This window comes from Dermacentor andersoni, chromosome 10 (genome assembly GCF_023375885.2).
Source record: "Dermacentor andersoni chromosome 10, qqDerAnde1_hic_scaffold, whole genome shotgun sequence".
Classification (NCBI taxonomy): Eukaryota; Metazoa; Arthropoda; class Arachnida; order Ixodida; family Ixodidae; genus Dermacentor; species Dermacentor andersoni.
This window is the reverse complement of record NC_092823.1, coordinates 62,023,466-62,039,426: the sequence shown is the minus strand read 5'-3', so window position 1 is coordinate 62,039,426 and position 15,961 is coordinate 62,023,466. Positions and strand designations below refer to the sequence as shown.

The 15,961-nt window shown below is 44.5% G+C and overlaps 1 protein-coding gene across 1 annotated transcript; it reads left to right on the top strand.

Annotated features, from left to right (window-relative positions):
* The first annotated feature begins 5,913 nt into the window (after positions 1-5,913).
* On the top strand, positions 5,914-15,336 carry LOC140213496 (carbohydrate sulfotransferase 9-like). Its single transcript, XM_072284756.1, has 3 exons — positions 5,914-6,498; positions 9,989-10,641; positions 14,439-15,336. Exons 1-3 carry the CDS (start codon positions 6,397-6,399, stop codon positions 14,686-14,688), a joined length of 1,005 nt encoding a protein of 334 aa, XP_072140857.1. The 5' UTR covers positions 5,914-6,396; the 3' UTR covers positions 14,689-15,336.
* The last annotated feature ends 625 nt before the right edge of the window (positions 15,337-15,961 follow it).

Sequence of the window (15,961 nt, the reverse complement as noted above, 5' to 3'; positions counted from 1 at the left end):
AGTGGCCATAGTACTTAGAAATTTAGTCAGTGATCAAGTAAATGAGACGTAGATATGCTCCTTGAAACAAACACAGCTCCTGATGATCACAATAATTATAATAAACGAAACCTTTCTAATCGTTTTATCTCTACTATCCTACCCTTGAGGTAGGCAAAGTAATGCCGCAATGCGCACTTGTGGGATGATGATTATTTGGTGTAAGTACAACCGACCTATTTTCGATTGGGCCCGACATAAAAAACTTTCGTTTTAAATTCGTTTTTGCATGGATATAAATATGTTTTGCATCTGCAGCTGCAGTGAAGTCATGATGTCTGAAAATTTCTTTTGGCGATAACAATTGCCGTTGTTGCAGTAACAAATCTTCTGCAGTCACATTCTCAGAAAAACAAGGCGCTTTCACCCCAAGGATATGCATGCTATTTTTATGCCATTTTAAATGTATGTTCAATATGCGCGGAGTCAAAGAGGACACGGTAAATACAGCGCTAGAATGCGCCATTTTCAATGTATTTGGCCTGCGGCGCTCATTTACATTTATTTCCGCGCTGTGATAGCGCTGTTCTACTACAGGTCTCGCTAGATAGTCTAACAATTACAATTGTTTGGTGTTCATAAGATATTTGGCAGCACAAGAAGAGGTCGCACTTACGACAAATACTTTTACGATGTGAGCGAATAAGTTGAGCCGGCTTTGTTTATGACAGCGACGTTTAAGTTAAGCGGCGCTCGGAGCACATGTTCTCATAAGACGAGCCAACATCCCCTCGCCATCCCCCTCCTGCTCACACACATACGGAAACTGTGCAAGAAATGGAAATTTGACATTGCACAATGTCGAAACGTGACGTAGCTTTCTCCCATGGCTCCTCACCATGCACGTGCATACCTTTAGAAATTGTTTTTTTTTTTAATTTATGTAATAGATCTTTAGAACTGTTATTAGTTCCAATTTTATGGTATTCAACACACTTTAAGTCAGAAGGATTAGACTACAATGAAACTTCCGCGGTGCGTTTGGCAAGGATCTTTCTGTTGACGTTCCGTTCATTTCTCGTTTATTTTCTCACATCGTCTGTGCGATAGAACGAACAAAGTCAAGCGTGCTTGGTTGCTGCCAGCATGACACTCTCATATTCGCTGCCATCAGATGCCGAAGTTTCTGGCTTTGGAATTTTAGAAATCACTGTCCCACGTGCACCGACAGTATCAGTTTCAGTACCGAACACACCCTGAAGTATATCATAACCTGTCAAAACGGCATAACTGTTTCGTCAACAGTGCCAGAGACATAAATGAAAAGACCGCACTCAAGAAGTATAATGATTTTGCACATAAGCCGTGCCATAAGGCACGTAATACTTAATTGTGCATCAAATCTTTCGAAGGGCCTGCCGCGTTTTGAATTGGCCCACGCGCCAGGTTTGGGCTGGCTCTGAGACTCGTCATGAGACTTAGAGCACTTTCCTTCACACCTGTAGCGTCTTGCGGTGGTCTTGCGTTGGTTGCGGTAAGAGCAGCATAAAAAAATTAATTTATGGCACCTGCTGGAGCTGCTCCCGGGATCGAATGCCTTACTTACATTGGGAACTGTCATTGACCGCCGTCCTTTGCACGCAAGTGAACGTGCAGCGTTGTGTATAGTCGCTTAATGTAGTGAATAGCCGAATAGCGCCAGCTGAAGTTCCATTGTCTCCACCGCCACCGCAGACACACACAAAAATCTCGTTCAGCGTAAGCATAAAAAAATGCATTTGGTTCTCCTGCAACATGCACCCACTTAGATTGTCCTGGCCAACCGCCGCGTTGGCGCCATAGAGTTCGACACCTTGCGAATGGTACAAGCCCTTCTTTACAGCCGCGTAATACACGAAACTCCATAGCTCATCAAGAAGAAACACAAGCTAAGCATTATAATACAAAAGGCGACGAAGCTCGCCCTATGAACCGCCTGCGCTGATTAATTGCCTCGCATGAGTGTTCACAAGCCTGGCTAGAACTGGCGGAAGCCTGCCTCATGAATCAGGTCAAGACACTGAAGATCACAACCACAGGAAGAGCAGACTTCCGAGGCAAAGGATACGCTACCAGCCTGGAGCCCGATGACGGACGAAAGGGTAAAAGCCCAGTCGCAACTCCGAGCATGTCTAAATGTTAAACGGATCCCTCAGAACATGAATTCTGAACACCACCGAGGCCGACGGCTCGCCAGGGTAAATGCCGTCATACACAACCAACGTAAGGACCCGCACACCTGCTACATGGGCATTTCAAGTATCCAGGCCGAAACGCCTGCGCCATGAGTGTCACAGACTTCAAGGGGACGGTTATGCGTTCGCTGGCCTGTCTAGCAATGACGGTCTAAGACTGATTGGACAAATACGATCGAGTAAGGAAGGTCCTTCAAACAGCGGGACGATGCTTCTAAACTACAGAACGTTGGCTTCTACGTCCCTGAGTTTGCCAAGAGGTGGTTTGAGAGTCACGAGCTTGTTCAGTCTGCGAAGACGTTAGGTGTCTTTTTTGACAGCCATATGTTATGGACTAATCACATTGACTTCCTTGGAGGCAAACTTGCGCAAGTGCCTGGGGCGCTCTTCAGCTTAAGACCGTTGCCACGCAAGGTCAAACTTCTTTTGTACAACGCTCTCTTCCTGAGTCACGTACACTACTGCTGCCTCGTGTGGAGTACGACGTAGTAACAAACATAAACCGGTTATTCTTGCTTCAAAAAAAGGCAATACGTAGTATCTGTAATGCTCCAGTAGACGCTCACACTGCACCTCTATTCAAACAGTTGAATTTCCTCACACTGCATTCTCTGTTGCAGTTGAGGCTGTTACTAGCCTATCGTAAAGAAGCGAAACAAAGCCAGTCATACATCGCATCGTTAGCACAACTAACTAGAAACGGAACAGAATACAATACACGGTCACCTGAACACTGGTATGTGCCGCACCCTCGCACTAACTATGCTCTTCAAATGTTGTACCATCACTTACCACGCCTATTAAACACGCTTAAATGTAATAACATAGATGTCACTTCCTGTCCTGTATCGCATTTATATGAGCATTTCAGTAACATTTGAAGACGATTTAATGGGTTGTTTGTGACTGTTTTCTGAAGTAGACTGTCGTCACACATCTCAATTTGATATTAGCCTCTGTCAAATCATGTCTTATTTTTTCCTACAATGATTACCTTGTTCTATTGCTGCTTCTTTTGTACAATACTGTACACTGTGGATTCGCGTAGTTTTTATGATTTGTAATGTTTCTCTTTCTTTTTTTTTCATTGCACTTCTGTTTTCTGGCATACTGTCTAAGCCAACTTGTCATTGTTTTTTTTTTTCTCTTATGTATTTGTTTTGTCGGTTCTATATCAGTGCCTGTGCCTTCTGCTGCTGCCCTCAGACCGGGTTTAAGGCCCGTCAAGTTGCCGCGAGCAACTTTTTCCTTAAATCCCCCATAAATTGTACGTTTATGGAAATAAAGGCCTCGTTCGTTCGTTTACCTCTGTGATTGGCCTTCCTGCAAAAAGCATCTTCGGTGTATTTTTGGCACACCCACGGTCCGCTCTCATCTTGCGAAGAATAAGCTCTCTGAGCGCGTGCAGCATTATGGCCAGTCGTACAGGTCATACATTGAGGATGTTCTCACGCTTTGCCGTCGTGTGAGCAACTGACCATGTCCACCACCTTCTCAAAGGTATCGGATCTATTGCTTTCAATGCTCTTGCGGCACAAAATACCATGACTGTACAAGACGTCATCTTCGTGTCTCAGCGCCTCAATGCCTTGCAGTCAATCCGTTGCAGCCTGACTTGTCCGACAACCCCCTGAAAACCCCTTGGCGAGCAATGTTGAGCTCCGAGGTCTCATTCGAGCTCTCATTTGTGAAGAACTGCAAGCCCACGATTGGTCAACTTTCTCCAGTGCTGCTACCCGACCTACGCAGCATCATTAAAAAGGAGTTGACCTCCATAAACAGCGCTAATTCTACTGCCGTTTCCCCTTGCCTGCCACCGCTTTCGTACTCCCACATTGCTGCAATGCTACCCGTACCTCCATGCGCCATGTCGCCTGGGCCGGTTCAAGATCAGCTAATACGTTTACTTACAAGAGCGTCCAATTCACCCCACTACTCTGCCTGGCGTGAGTCGCGCCCGACTTGCTACTACTGCGGCCTAGGTGGGCACATCTTCCGGTTTAGCCGAAAATTATCCCCGAACGCGCGCACACAGATGAGGACACCGTTATGGCACTCGTCACTCAGGCAAGCGAGGGTGCCATAGCAGTCTTCGCCGGCTCTCAAGCAGCGGCACGCAACTACTTGAAGGGCAGGATCTCCACCAAAGCGGTCCAGATATGGAAACGCGGCGACACTTCTCCCACCTACAGCTGCATCGTGTGGAATTAGGGACAACAGACACTCGGCGAAAATGAAGCGGCACATACCTTGACCAGTGCAAGCGTCAACCGGGCCTCCCCGCCCGATATGCTGGGCGCGTCCCACCTATCGACACACATCAGCGGAGGAAACAGAGCCGCGTAGGCAAAGCAAGCAAGCAAGAAAGCGTAGGCAAGGGCAAGCAACTTGCCTGTGCTTCTGAGTTGTTGATAAATTCGACTTTACCTGCCATCTGCTATCCGCCTGGTTAGCTCAGGTGGTAGAGTGGCTACTCCGGAAAGGCGGTGGTCCCGGGTTCGAGTCCCGGACAAGGACAATTTTTCTTTAACTGCCAAGCTTTTCCTTTGAGGAACCCGTATGGGTTTCCTTTGTAGCACTTAGCTACGTTTGGGTGGAGATGTCTCATGTTCTTGCGTCTCTTCTTCTATTAGATTCGGATAGCGCTGCCTATATCTGGCAGTTTTGGTGCATGATGTAGAAGCAATGCTCGAGTTTTCTGGTCGAGGCGTGTTTGCAGTCGTCTCAAGAACAGACGCCCTGTGAATTTATCCTCTCAATAATGCTCAGAAGCAGAGCAATCCTTTAAGGATTTCCGCCGCCCTCCTCTCCCGTTGTTTACCTCTACGCTCGGCCCTTCCATTGGCCAAATGTCGTCGCTCGCCTTCGCGCACGTTTTTTTTTTGTCTGCTTTTTTCGCAGTGCAAAAGCCGCTTTCCCAAATTGTGCTGGCTCCTAGTTCGACATAGTTCTTTGTGCATACGTTTTCGGAGACTCAAGCCCCATTGAACTCTTACTGCAAAAGTTTGATGACTTTTCGTCAGTCACTTTGCTTGTTCGTATCCACTTCATCTATACGTATTCGTTCCTGCACTTCGGTGATTTTTCACCCTTGACTTTCGATGATGCTTTGGCTTTTCTACAAATTAATCAGCTTCACAGGCCCTAATCAGGACAAAATATCAGAAATATACATAAGCACTCTAGATGCAGATAAAAAGTCGTTTGGTTTAAAGTAACGTTGACGGAGCATATATATATATACGTTTGCGCAGGGAATATTTTTATCATTGCAATATTTTTTTCCAGAATGAGGAAGATCGCAGTTCTGATTTCAACTAAAGTGATTTATCGTGTACACAGTGCAAGCTTTACGGGTGTTTTAATTGGTTCTTCGCTTGACCGGGGCCGTAAAAATTTTGCTGTCTACCTAGTGCTCAAGGAATTATTCAAGTTCAATTCCAATTTGCTATTTCACAGCGCGTTGCAGATCGTGGACAACCATTTGAGTGGAAACTAACTCCTAGAATCATAGGAACCTGCGTTTATTCGGGAATGGCTAAAGAAATCTTGCTTACAAGGAGAATCTCGACTTCTAATCGATACTTGTGTCTGCACAAAGGAGGACCATGCGAAATAAAAGAAGCAAGAACTAAAGATTTTCCAAATATTGTGCTTAGCCTGTGTGGCAACAATAAATTACTCTCGGTCGCTTTTTTTTTTTACATGTAGATTACATTGCAGTCGAAAAACGTTTTGGGTTATCCTTCGTTTTATCCACGAAAAACACGAGGCGCGAGCAGCGGACTCCTGCAATTCTAACTTTTATTCCTAAATTTAGCACCAAAACGGTTTGTCGCGTTCATTTTTTATTTCGTTACCGATCGCCCGACGTTGTAGGATGGAAATCTCAGGCCTCTATTCGTCGTTGCCCGTCTGATTTGAATTAGGGCTTCACTGGCATGGAACATAGACAGTTTCTCCATAGAATACTCGCGTCAGCTCCAGCTGGCGCATTTCGGGAACGAAAAAGGCCCAAGAACGAAAGGAGAACGAAGCGTTCATATTTCATCCAGCGACGCAACTGAGCCTGCGAGCGCTTGACAACTGTGCCCATCGCCGACTTGCGCCGGTCTTACAGTATGCGAGAATTTTCGCAACCAAGCTAGACATGTTGCGCTCGATTTAGGCCGGTTTTTTATCCATGGCAATACCGTCGTTTAAGCCACTCGTACTCGCCCTCGTCGTGGCTGCTGTAGTGCTGGCCAATCTGGCTATCGTCGGACGACATCGGCTCTTTGCAAAGGTGTGTTGCACTGTTTTGTTTTTCACAGATTTGCCGTTTTCCGGCTCATCTAACTTATTTCTGGAGGTGAGCTTGCACCGTCGATGTGTCATAGCCTCCCGGATATCGTCCATTTCGCATTTCCTATTCTTGAAGTCAGCGCTCTAGTAGCCGAGATTTTTGTCTCGAAATGGTCCTACAAGCTGACAGTCCTCGTGTGTCTTTTGTAACCATGCGTCCTTTGTGATTTACGAGTAGAAATGTTACACTGAGGCACGTTTCACACGCTTGAGTCCCTTAGCGAATGGATGGTTATTCTCGGCTGAATAAACAATGGCGTATCACTTGTAATTGTATTAATATGGCATCCCACGAAGGCAGTTATGACTTCGCGGAACATCCAATGACGAGGTATAACCTTCCAATGAGAAGCTTTAGTGATTATGTGCATGTTTTCTTGAGTATTAAGACGCTACTGACGCATTTACCGTGCTTAACAAGTGACCATTGCAGGCCTTATGAAGACAGCGGGTATTGAACTAATCTAATGTTGTTTGGTGCGTGTCATGAATAAAGATTTATTATGTTTTGGATGACACTGAGTAGTCAATGAATGCTATGCTCTGGTGTTCAGTAGACTAGATAAACCGCAATATAACACTATTATTAGCGCCTAAATCCCAAACGTATATATGTTAGTACGTTTATCTTTACGTAATAACTATTAAACTAAATGTGGATGTGGCCAAGTTAAATAAAAACGATGAATATTGTACAAGTGTTATTATAAACATTAATATTCAACGCTGATGCACGCAGAGTTTCAGCGCCAGCTGCGCTTTGTGTGATTGTTGTTCCTCTTGCTCTTCGCATTAGGCGAAAAAAAAATAAGCATTTTCTGCTTTGTTTTGTTTTTCTTTTACGGAGGAGTGCTCGTTCCACTATGGTGTTATTTCACAGTTTTTTAGACTGATCATTTATGTACTTTTCTATATATCGGCTGCACGCTATATGAATTCGTTACACCCCAAGAACGCTGATAATAAAAAAAACGAACTAGGCGAGCTTTACAAAATAGCGTAAATTTTTATTGTGCTACCATTAATTTATCTGCTTCAACAGCGGCTGTTTTTCACTTTTATTCGAATAGCGTAAACACGGCTGTTATCGCTACTGCAGGTAAATAATAGTAGCACTATTCGTTCACGATTTTTTTACTAATTTAAACAAAATATGTTGTCCAAGTTCAACACGTTGGAACATATTGGGCTCTGGATACCCGTTGAGAACTGCATAGTTTCTGCGGCAATTCTCACTGAATTTTCAGAGGGATGCATTAGGCACCATGTCTACGTTCAGGACCAATATCTGTGCTTTCTTAATTGCTTTACGTCTACATTATTTCTGAGCGAGCACACACAAGGCGACGCTTGCCTGCGTTAAGATAAGTGTATAGGCCAGTCACAGTAACGTCGGTTGTATAGGGAATGACAATACAAGCCATAAAATTGGAACTGTTCAAGTCGGTGGAGAAAAATGATGTACTGCGAGAACTGCAGATCGGATTGAGGCTCGGCAGACGCTTAGAGGATATGTTTGTACTAACTCAGTGCATCAAGATTTCAATAGCTCAGAATAGACGTTTATCGAATAGCATTTCTAGAAATTAAAGGAGCCTATGAGAACGTAGACATGGAATTGTAATAGGACATTCTTATTCACAAAGGCATAGATGACGATTTCATGGAGCTGCTGAGACAGATATGTAAAGACAACCGAGTACAAGTTGTATGGTAAGGTGGAAGAGATAATGAAGTGATGGGAATTCACCAAAGGATGAAGCCAGGAAGTCGCTGTCTCCATTGTTGCTGACACTTTGTGTTAAGGGCATAGAAAAATGTCTGGAACACAGTGAATATGGATTTGATCTATCCCACATGTGAAATGAACAAATGGTGCGACGGAAACTCCCCTGGACTGATGTATTCTGACGACATATCGCTACTAGCGGACAACAAAACAAATTTACAGCCGCTTGCGAACATGTGTGGCAACGCAGTGACAAATCTAGCCATCAAGAAATAGGAAATTACAATACTCCTTAAAGAGATGTGTAACTACGGGGTGTCAATCCAGCAGCAAGTCATACCTATAGTCAAGCAATATGAACACATCGGCGTATACGTAAACGAAGGAAACACTTACTCAAGCACCTACAAAGAGCATCTGAAAATAAAGGCCAGGCGGAATGCTGAAGCAATGAAACAGAACACTGTGGGGCCACAATAAGTATCACGTGGTGCGTGGAATATTGAAAGGAGTCATGGCGCCAGCGCTAACGCTCACAATGTCATTCTATGCTTAACATCGGATATCATGTTGGAGTTGAAAGTTGACCAAAGATCGGTTGGCCGCCTGGCTTTGGGAGCCCAAAGTGAAATCACAAATAAAGCAATGCAAGGTGACATGTATTGGGCATCTTTTGAAGTTGGAGAAGTATAGAGTAAACTTAGTTTTGAAGAAATACTCAGGAACATGGATGAAACTAAATGGGCAGCTAGTGTGCTTAAGTATCTGTACTTGAAAACGTGGCCACAGAATGGGGGAAAAGGTCAAGAATGTTGGCAATTAAGTACAGGGTAACTGAAACTGTGTACAGAAAACAATGAGTGATGAGAATGTGAGGGAAGCAGATACAGTTAATTGGATGCAAAGAATGGAAACAAAAAGAACCATAAAAATTTACAAGAATGAGAAGAAAGAAAATAGGAGGAAAATCTGCACGATAAGACAAAGGGCAGTGCCTTGCTATTTGAGGCTAGAGCCGGCTGCTTAAGAACAAGAACATACCGCAGCAAATATCAAAAATTAGATGAGGCCTGCGTGTGCTGCAGCGAAAATTCGGTAACCAATGAGCAAATCCTAATAAAATGTGAAAAGTTTCACCAAGTAAGAACCGTTGGTAATGTACACTTCCAGAAGCGCTTGGGTTTAAAGTGGATGGAAGCGTCAACCGGTCAGCAGTCGACATAAGCAAGAGACGTTTCGAGTGTTGTGTAGCAAAATGAGGGAAGGTATTGATATGGCCGGATACCTTAGGGTCATAGCTAGAGGTACGAGGTAGATTTTGAAGGGGAAGAATATTGAGATGTACACAAATACTTTAGATAAGAAACGTATACAGCATACCTGATTAAATCAAACAGGCTAGGTGACTATTTACCACCGCCCTGTTTCAAAGGAGATGCCATAAAGTGATCGTCATTATCGTCATCATCATTCAAGACAAGAAATTCAATACGATCAGCCAAAGGACAATTCAGAACTCTTTTTGATATTTTCCTCAGCTGAGCATGATTATCTTGTAATTCACATTCCTGAAATGAGATGAGTGCTTCACTGCATGTCGTGAATTCAATTAAAATTTCGCACAAGACGCCGTGCGAGAACTTTAGTGTCGCAATCTTTAAGGAAACTATTTACCGCATCAATTTTATTTCATTCCACGCAGCTTTCACCATGCGACTGCAGTGCTTCCGTCGACCGAACCGTCTACCCCGGAGAAAAAGAAAAACTCAGCGAGATGGACGACCTAGCTAGAAGGCTCGGCCGAATCGAGGCCTACTGCAAGAAATACGCCGGCATCTTACAGGCAGAGAGCTCTGTGGATCACTCAGCGAACGTAAGCAGTTCAATGTGCGCACGTGACCCGCGATCTCTGTACCTCGTGGACACCCGGCGCTTCGCATTCTGCTCCATCCCGAAGGCTGCCACGTCGAGCATCAAGGCCCTCGTCCTACTGGCCGAGAACGTTTCCGCGGTGGCTACCGACGCCGACGGCATCTACAAGGCCTTCCGGCGAAGGTTTCGTGTCCTGTGCCCCAGCGCCTACGTGAGGGACCACCTCGTCACCAACTACACAAAGGCTATCATAGTGCGACACCCGTTTGAAAGACTGGTCTCGGCGTACGTGAACAAGATTCGCACTGCACGGCCAAAGATCACGGGCGCCAGAAGAATGTACAAAAGCGGCTTCCGTGGTAGTGGGCCCAACGGGACTTTCACGTTCGCCGAATTCGTGAACATCATATTGAACACGTCTGCGGTGACCTGGGACCCGCATTGGGCGCCCTACACTCGTCGATGCAGGCCTTGTACGATGAGGTAATCCAGCTGTTATTACAATAGCAAGTGGTTGTTCAGCTGTGGCTGCACTGTTTTATCGAGAAGCATTAGGAAATGTATGCCAGTCGTATTATACTGAACTTTTTCTCACATTGCTAACTTATCGGCTTGAAGGTAGCTAAGAGGACTAGAAAAAAAATATCAGAAGAGATCTATATATACGGACCGCGCAAGGACAAATTGAATGAAAGATTCTATGCGTACTTTTTTTAAATTCAATTCAATTCGATATATCTCTCTAAAACGATCATTACTATACTAGACAGCTTACGTATCTTTAAATAGGTACTAAAAATGTGTTAGGCTCAGCTACGTTGACACGTTTTCTTCTGTTGGTCTACAGTATTTTTCCGAGTGCCAACACATGGCTTTAATGCGTACGAAATTTCCGCCGAGAAGCAGCTGTGCTTATATTTGAATCGCCACGCCACAATGGACGAGTTTACCTAATCAACACGTGACCTTGCTCTTTACCGTTCTCTATGAATCAGCCATTGCTGATATCGTTTGAGAGGTACCTCCAATTAGCGTTCCTCCAATTTTTCATTTGTCATTTTCTTCATTGCAGAAGTTCTCTGCTGGCTACTAATGACGAACTTGTTGTTACAGAACACCGGTCATTCAATCCAGCTCGAGTTATTAGATTTCTTTACTGTTTATTTTTGGTGAGCAACTGAAGCAGGGTATGATACATTAGATATCGCACAGATGTAGCTCATAATGTAGCTTAGAATACGAAAAGTACGAGTGGTTGGGCAAGCGGTGTTGTGATGTGCAGAGCAGATAGCAGGTGGTCTAATACTGATTTGCTTAGAGTAGCGAAATTACATCGAACCAGCCGAACACGGCAGACAACTGATATTGTGACGAGATTATAAAAGCTGCGCACATTGAGTCAAGCCCGCTCACTTACAAGGCAGGGGCCAACTTCATATCACTCACACTGCCCTTCGCCAAAAAGCCCGCATGCAGTAGGCTTCTTATGACGATTATTATTATGACGCTGATGACAGTTTTTTAGTTCATATCACTTGACAAATCTATGAAGTGTACATTTCATCTAGAAAAAAAGATTTTGAGTTCACTGGTGGGATTGCTGTCCTCTACAACGCAATATTACATTTCGCATAGTTTCCTCGACGCCGCAGGCATTGCAGTCGGCGCTATCAGTCATTCCAATCAAAAACGTATATGCATTGGTGAATGCTACGCTTAAGCGTAAGCGGCACAGCATTGTTTCCTCAGTTCGCAGAAGCCCTGGTAACAGCCGCAGTTGCATAGAGGGGTCGAGGGAATGCAATCGTTCTAATGTGATAGGGTGTGCTACCTTGCTTAGATGTTGGGCTGCGTCGGTCCGCGAATATGGTACAGAAACAAGGGTCAGAACATCTACTGTGCTACTGCCCACCTTTTGAAAACGAAAGACATGACCTCTCCACAGCTCTCAATCAGTTAGATAGAACACCGTTCACCTTGAACAAGATCTTGGGACCATGGCCTCGCATATCGCAGCTACAAAAGGCCACAAAAGCTCTAGTGCGATATTTGAAAGCTACTGGATTGAGTCAGCGTCTGTGATCCTGACTGAGTGACCGAACGATATACCCAGTAGACTTTCTCTTCTTCTTTTAATCTTTTCGTCCCCTTTTCCCTTTCCCCAGTGTAGGGCTCAGTCTTGGTTAACCTCCCTACCTTTCCTTTATCATTTGCTCTCTCTCTCTCTCACACACATTTCGCATACAGCCAGCAACAAATTGAATGACTTCGAGCCGGAACTAAAGCACACCGGTGATATTCAGGACCTGAAACTGACAGTGGATTCAGGAAGTCGCTTCTTTGAGAACATTGAAGTTTCCCTTCTAATAACAACATGCGGTCACGCTCGTTGAATATTGCGTGGCCACGTTGCAATTGGTATTTCATGAGTGTCATTAATAGCCTATTCCAATTGCTTCTAGCAAGGACCAACGCTTACACTCGCAATTCGCGAAAACAAATGTGTATGGTACGCCGAACTCTCACGTTTGTTCAAACAGGCTTCTTCTCGAATAGCCATCGTATTATCGCTTTGAAACCTGGAATTTCCGGTTTTACAATGTTCAAACCTTTGATTAGGTTTCTTGTTCTCACGCATTGGGGCCTTCGTGATTATGTCATCATGGAGAGAGTTCTTTGCCAGAATCATTTCCCGCTTCGCCGAGGTTCTACTCCTCTGAATCATTGAGTTAGAGGTCAAGCTCCTCTTACGCGAAACAAAAATGCCTTAACTAAAATAGCTCGTCGTTCAGCTTGTCGCTTGGGAATGCGACGGACTGAAGGCATTGCGTAAATAAGCTGGCCCAAGGAGGTGGCGTCGTTTGAGGACTGGGTGCCACCAGCGGCTAGCATCAGGGACACTTAACTCAATGTGAGGTTTCGCGTGTGAAGCTTCATTAGTGAACAATAACTAACTCTTTTCCCATTCCTGAATGGTCTAGAGGCATCATTTAAATATATATTACTATGTCTCTCTTTCTCATAAAGGTACATAATTGTTAAAATTGCATACGGATTCCACAGAACGGGTGCCCAGGGTACTTTTTTTATTAACCCTTTGTGGTACAGTGGTACAAATATGTACCACTTTTTGGGCACGTTTCAAATGCCCGTAATGAAACAACTCTTCAAATTGGAGCCAATTTTACTAGTGCTGCCATTTACCAAGGCATTTAGAAAGCTTTATGGGCGTTTTTATTTTATTCCGTCATGTGGCGCGAAGAGTAACTTAGTTTTTGCAAATGTCTTCATTGCGGTTCAGTACGTGCTGTTCTGGCGTGGGAAATACTCACTCAAAACGCTGCTTCAACATGCCTGCTAAGTGTATCCTTTTACCCGTTTACTAAATGGAACCTAGTGATTCATCTGCAACCATATACATACATTGAGGGTGCCCTAATTGTTCACCGTTTTGAATTGTTTGTTCTGGGCTTGCTTTTGGCTGGGGTTGTTAGGCCTAAGTGGACGGCTATCGCACTGGTCAAATCGCACAGGCCGTGCATCTGCATTATTTCTGAAAGCGGAGGTAATAGCAAAGGATTGTCGCCCGTAAAAGCAAGAAGGGGACGGCAAGCATATGGTAGGAGTTCCTGACGACATCAGACTTCTCAGCCGAGATCTTCACCCATAGCGGTCGGCCTGTCGACAGAGGTGTAGGTGGGGCTCCACGACACGCAGCAAGGTCGAACGAACCTTCTGTGCAGCAAATGCCAAGTTCCGCTATGTGTCGAATGTTTTCAGCCATTCCACAAGTGAACAGCAGCATTGACTTTGTAAATATCGTTCCTGTTACACATTGTCTCTTCATTTTAAACCGCCTGCGGACAGCGGTACAAATGTGTACCACATTTCATTTCTTCTAGTAAAGTCAGTGGTACATACATGTACCACTTTTCTTTCGAGAACTGCTGCACCATGTTTCTTGAAAAACGTGTCAAACATTCAAACATTTTCTTTTGCCCTGCTGAATGCTATTCTTCAGATTTTATGAACGAAATTTCAAGGAAAAAGTAGCACCTCACAAAGGGTTAAGAAATGTGCTACACACCAACCCCTCTCCTTGTGTTTGCGGGGGTCTTAATAACGGTATTGTCCACATGTTAGCAGACATGCAAGTAATATACTCTTAAAAATCAGTACTTTACTTACGCGTAACTATGTGCGGGACCACTCTTTTGTACACACGATTGCATTTTCAATCGCGGAGAAGTAACGTTCTCGCTTTTGATCTCACTGGTCAGGTACGACATCATTCTGAAGGTGGAATCGCTTGACCGAGACCTGGCCTCCTTGCTGCCAAGGATTGGACTAGCGGGCTGGTCGTTCCCGAAGAAGAATACAAAGACAGTTGCTGAAGAATCCGACGCTGATTCTGCGCATTATTTCGCAGAGCTCACGCGACAGCAGGTGCTTTTGTTGCACGCGATTTACATGTATGACTTTGAGTTATTTGGCTACACACTTAGCGGATATGCAACTCCAGTGCATTGAGATATTTAAGGAAAGCTTAAGTACAAAAGAAATAATGAAGTTGCGGTGGAAATGAAGAACTAGATATGCTTCTGTTGTGTTCAGTAGAGGGCGCTTTCGAAACGCGTGCCGTACCCCAGCCTCTGCAGAGAGTGCACGAAATAAAGCCCTCCCGACTCTACCATTCAGATGGCATGGTGACCCGCAATACATTTCAGTCAGTGTGCTTGAAGTGTGTATAAACTGTAATACTGACTACATCCCGCGACGGTTCTGCGGGTACAAATATCGTCATTTGGCAAAGGTATTTGCAGTCCTTTGTAGCAGTTTATCATCCGTAACGTGCTGTTACAATTCCAACCCAAGTACAATGTAGCATTACAGCCTAGTGAGTGCAGGCAAGGTTAGTACGCCTGTATTTCATTCTACCCAGGAATGGCACGGTGGATTTGTAACCATTCTGACTGTGTATAGATGGCAATGAGAGCTTGGTCGCTTTGACTGCGGCAAAGATCTGATATAAAGTATACACGCCTTTACCGTTAAATTTAAACGGGAAAGCTTAATTTGTCCGCATTTGCTAAGTCAAGGCAATAGCTGAGCACGATTCCAACGGAACCCCATTCCTGTAATGTTGTTCGCGAGTCTGTTCTTCCTAGAGCCAGCACTTTGCCCCCATTTGCCGGCGACACGCCGGTATATTTTAGCGAAATAGTTGGAAGACTACATATGCGAGTCCATAACTGTTGAGCCTTTTATTAATTACAGCTTCACTCGCACGGCGAACAGTTGCCAGCTATAGCAAGAACGCGAGGCCATTGGTGTTGTCCAGCGTAAACAAAACACTGGAGGCTACTGGGCATCACAAGTATATCCGACGTGACTACCAGTCCGTATGCGGCGGCACTGGTTGTCATCCACTGGGAACGCCTACTCAGCTTGAGAAAGTACTTCCAAGCACCGCCATTATTACAAACCTTCCAGGTGTCTATGGTGTTGGGTATTTTCTAGACAAAATTACTCAGTGATAGAATATATGACACCTAAATATCCTATTGGGAAAAAAATACCCGTAGTGCAGGTAACAACCCCATTATAAAACAGACCATTCTAATATTTTCTTGCCTGATCTTTAAACCGGTAAGGCAGGCACGAAGAGGCCAAATTTCGGCCTCAAGAAATGTCCCTCGATAAAAGTACTCCTCAATGCTAAATTGAAGGCAACTGTATATGTGTTTTTTTTCGCGATTTATTGACGCAAAAAATTTAGGACCATATCACCGCACCGACCGGC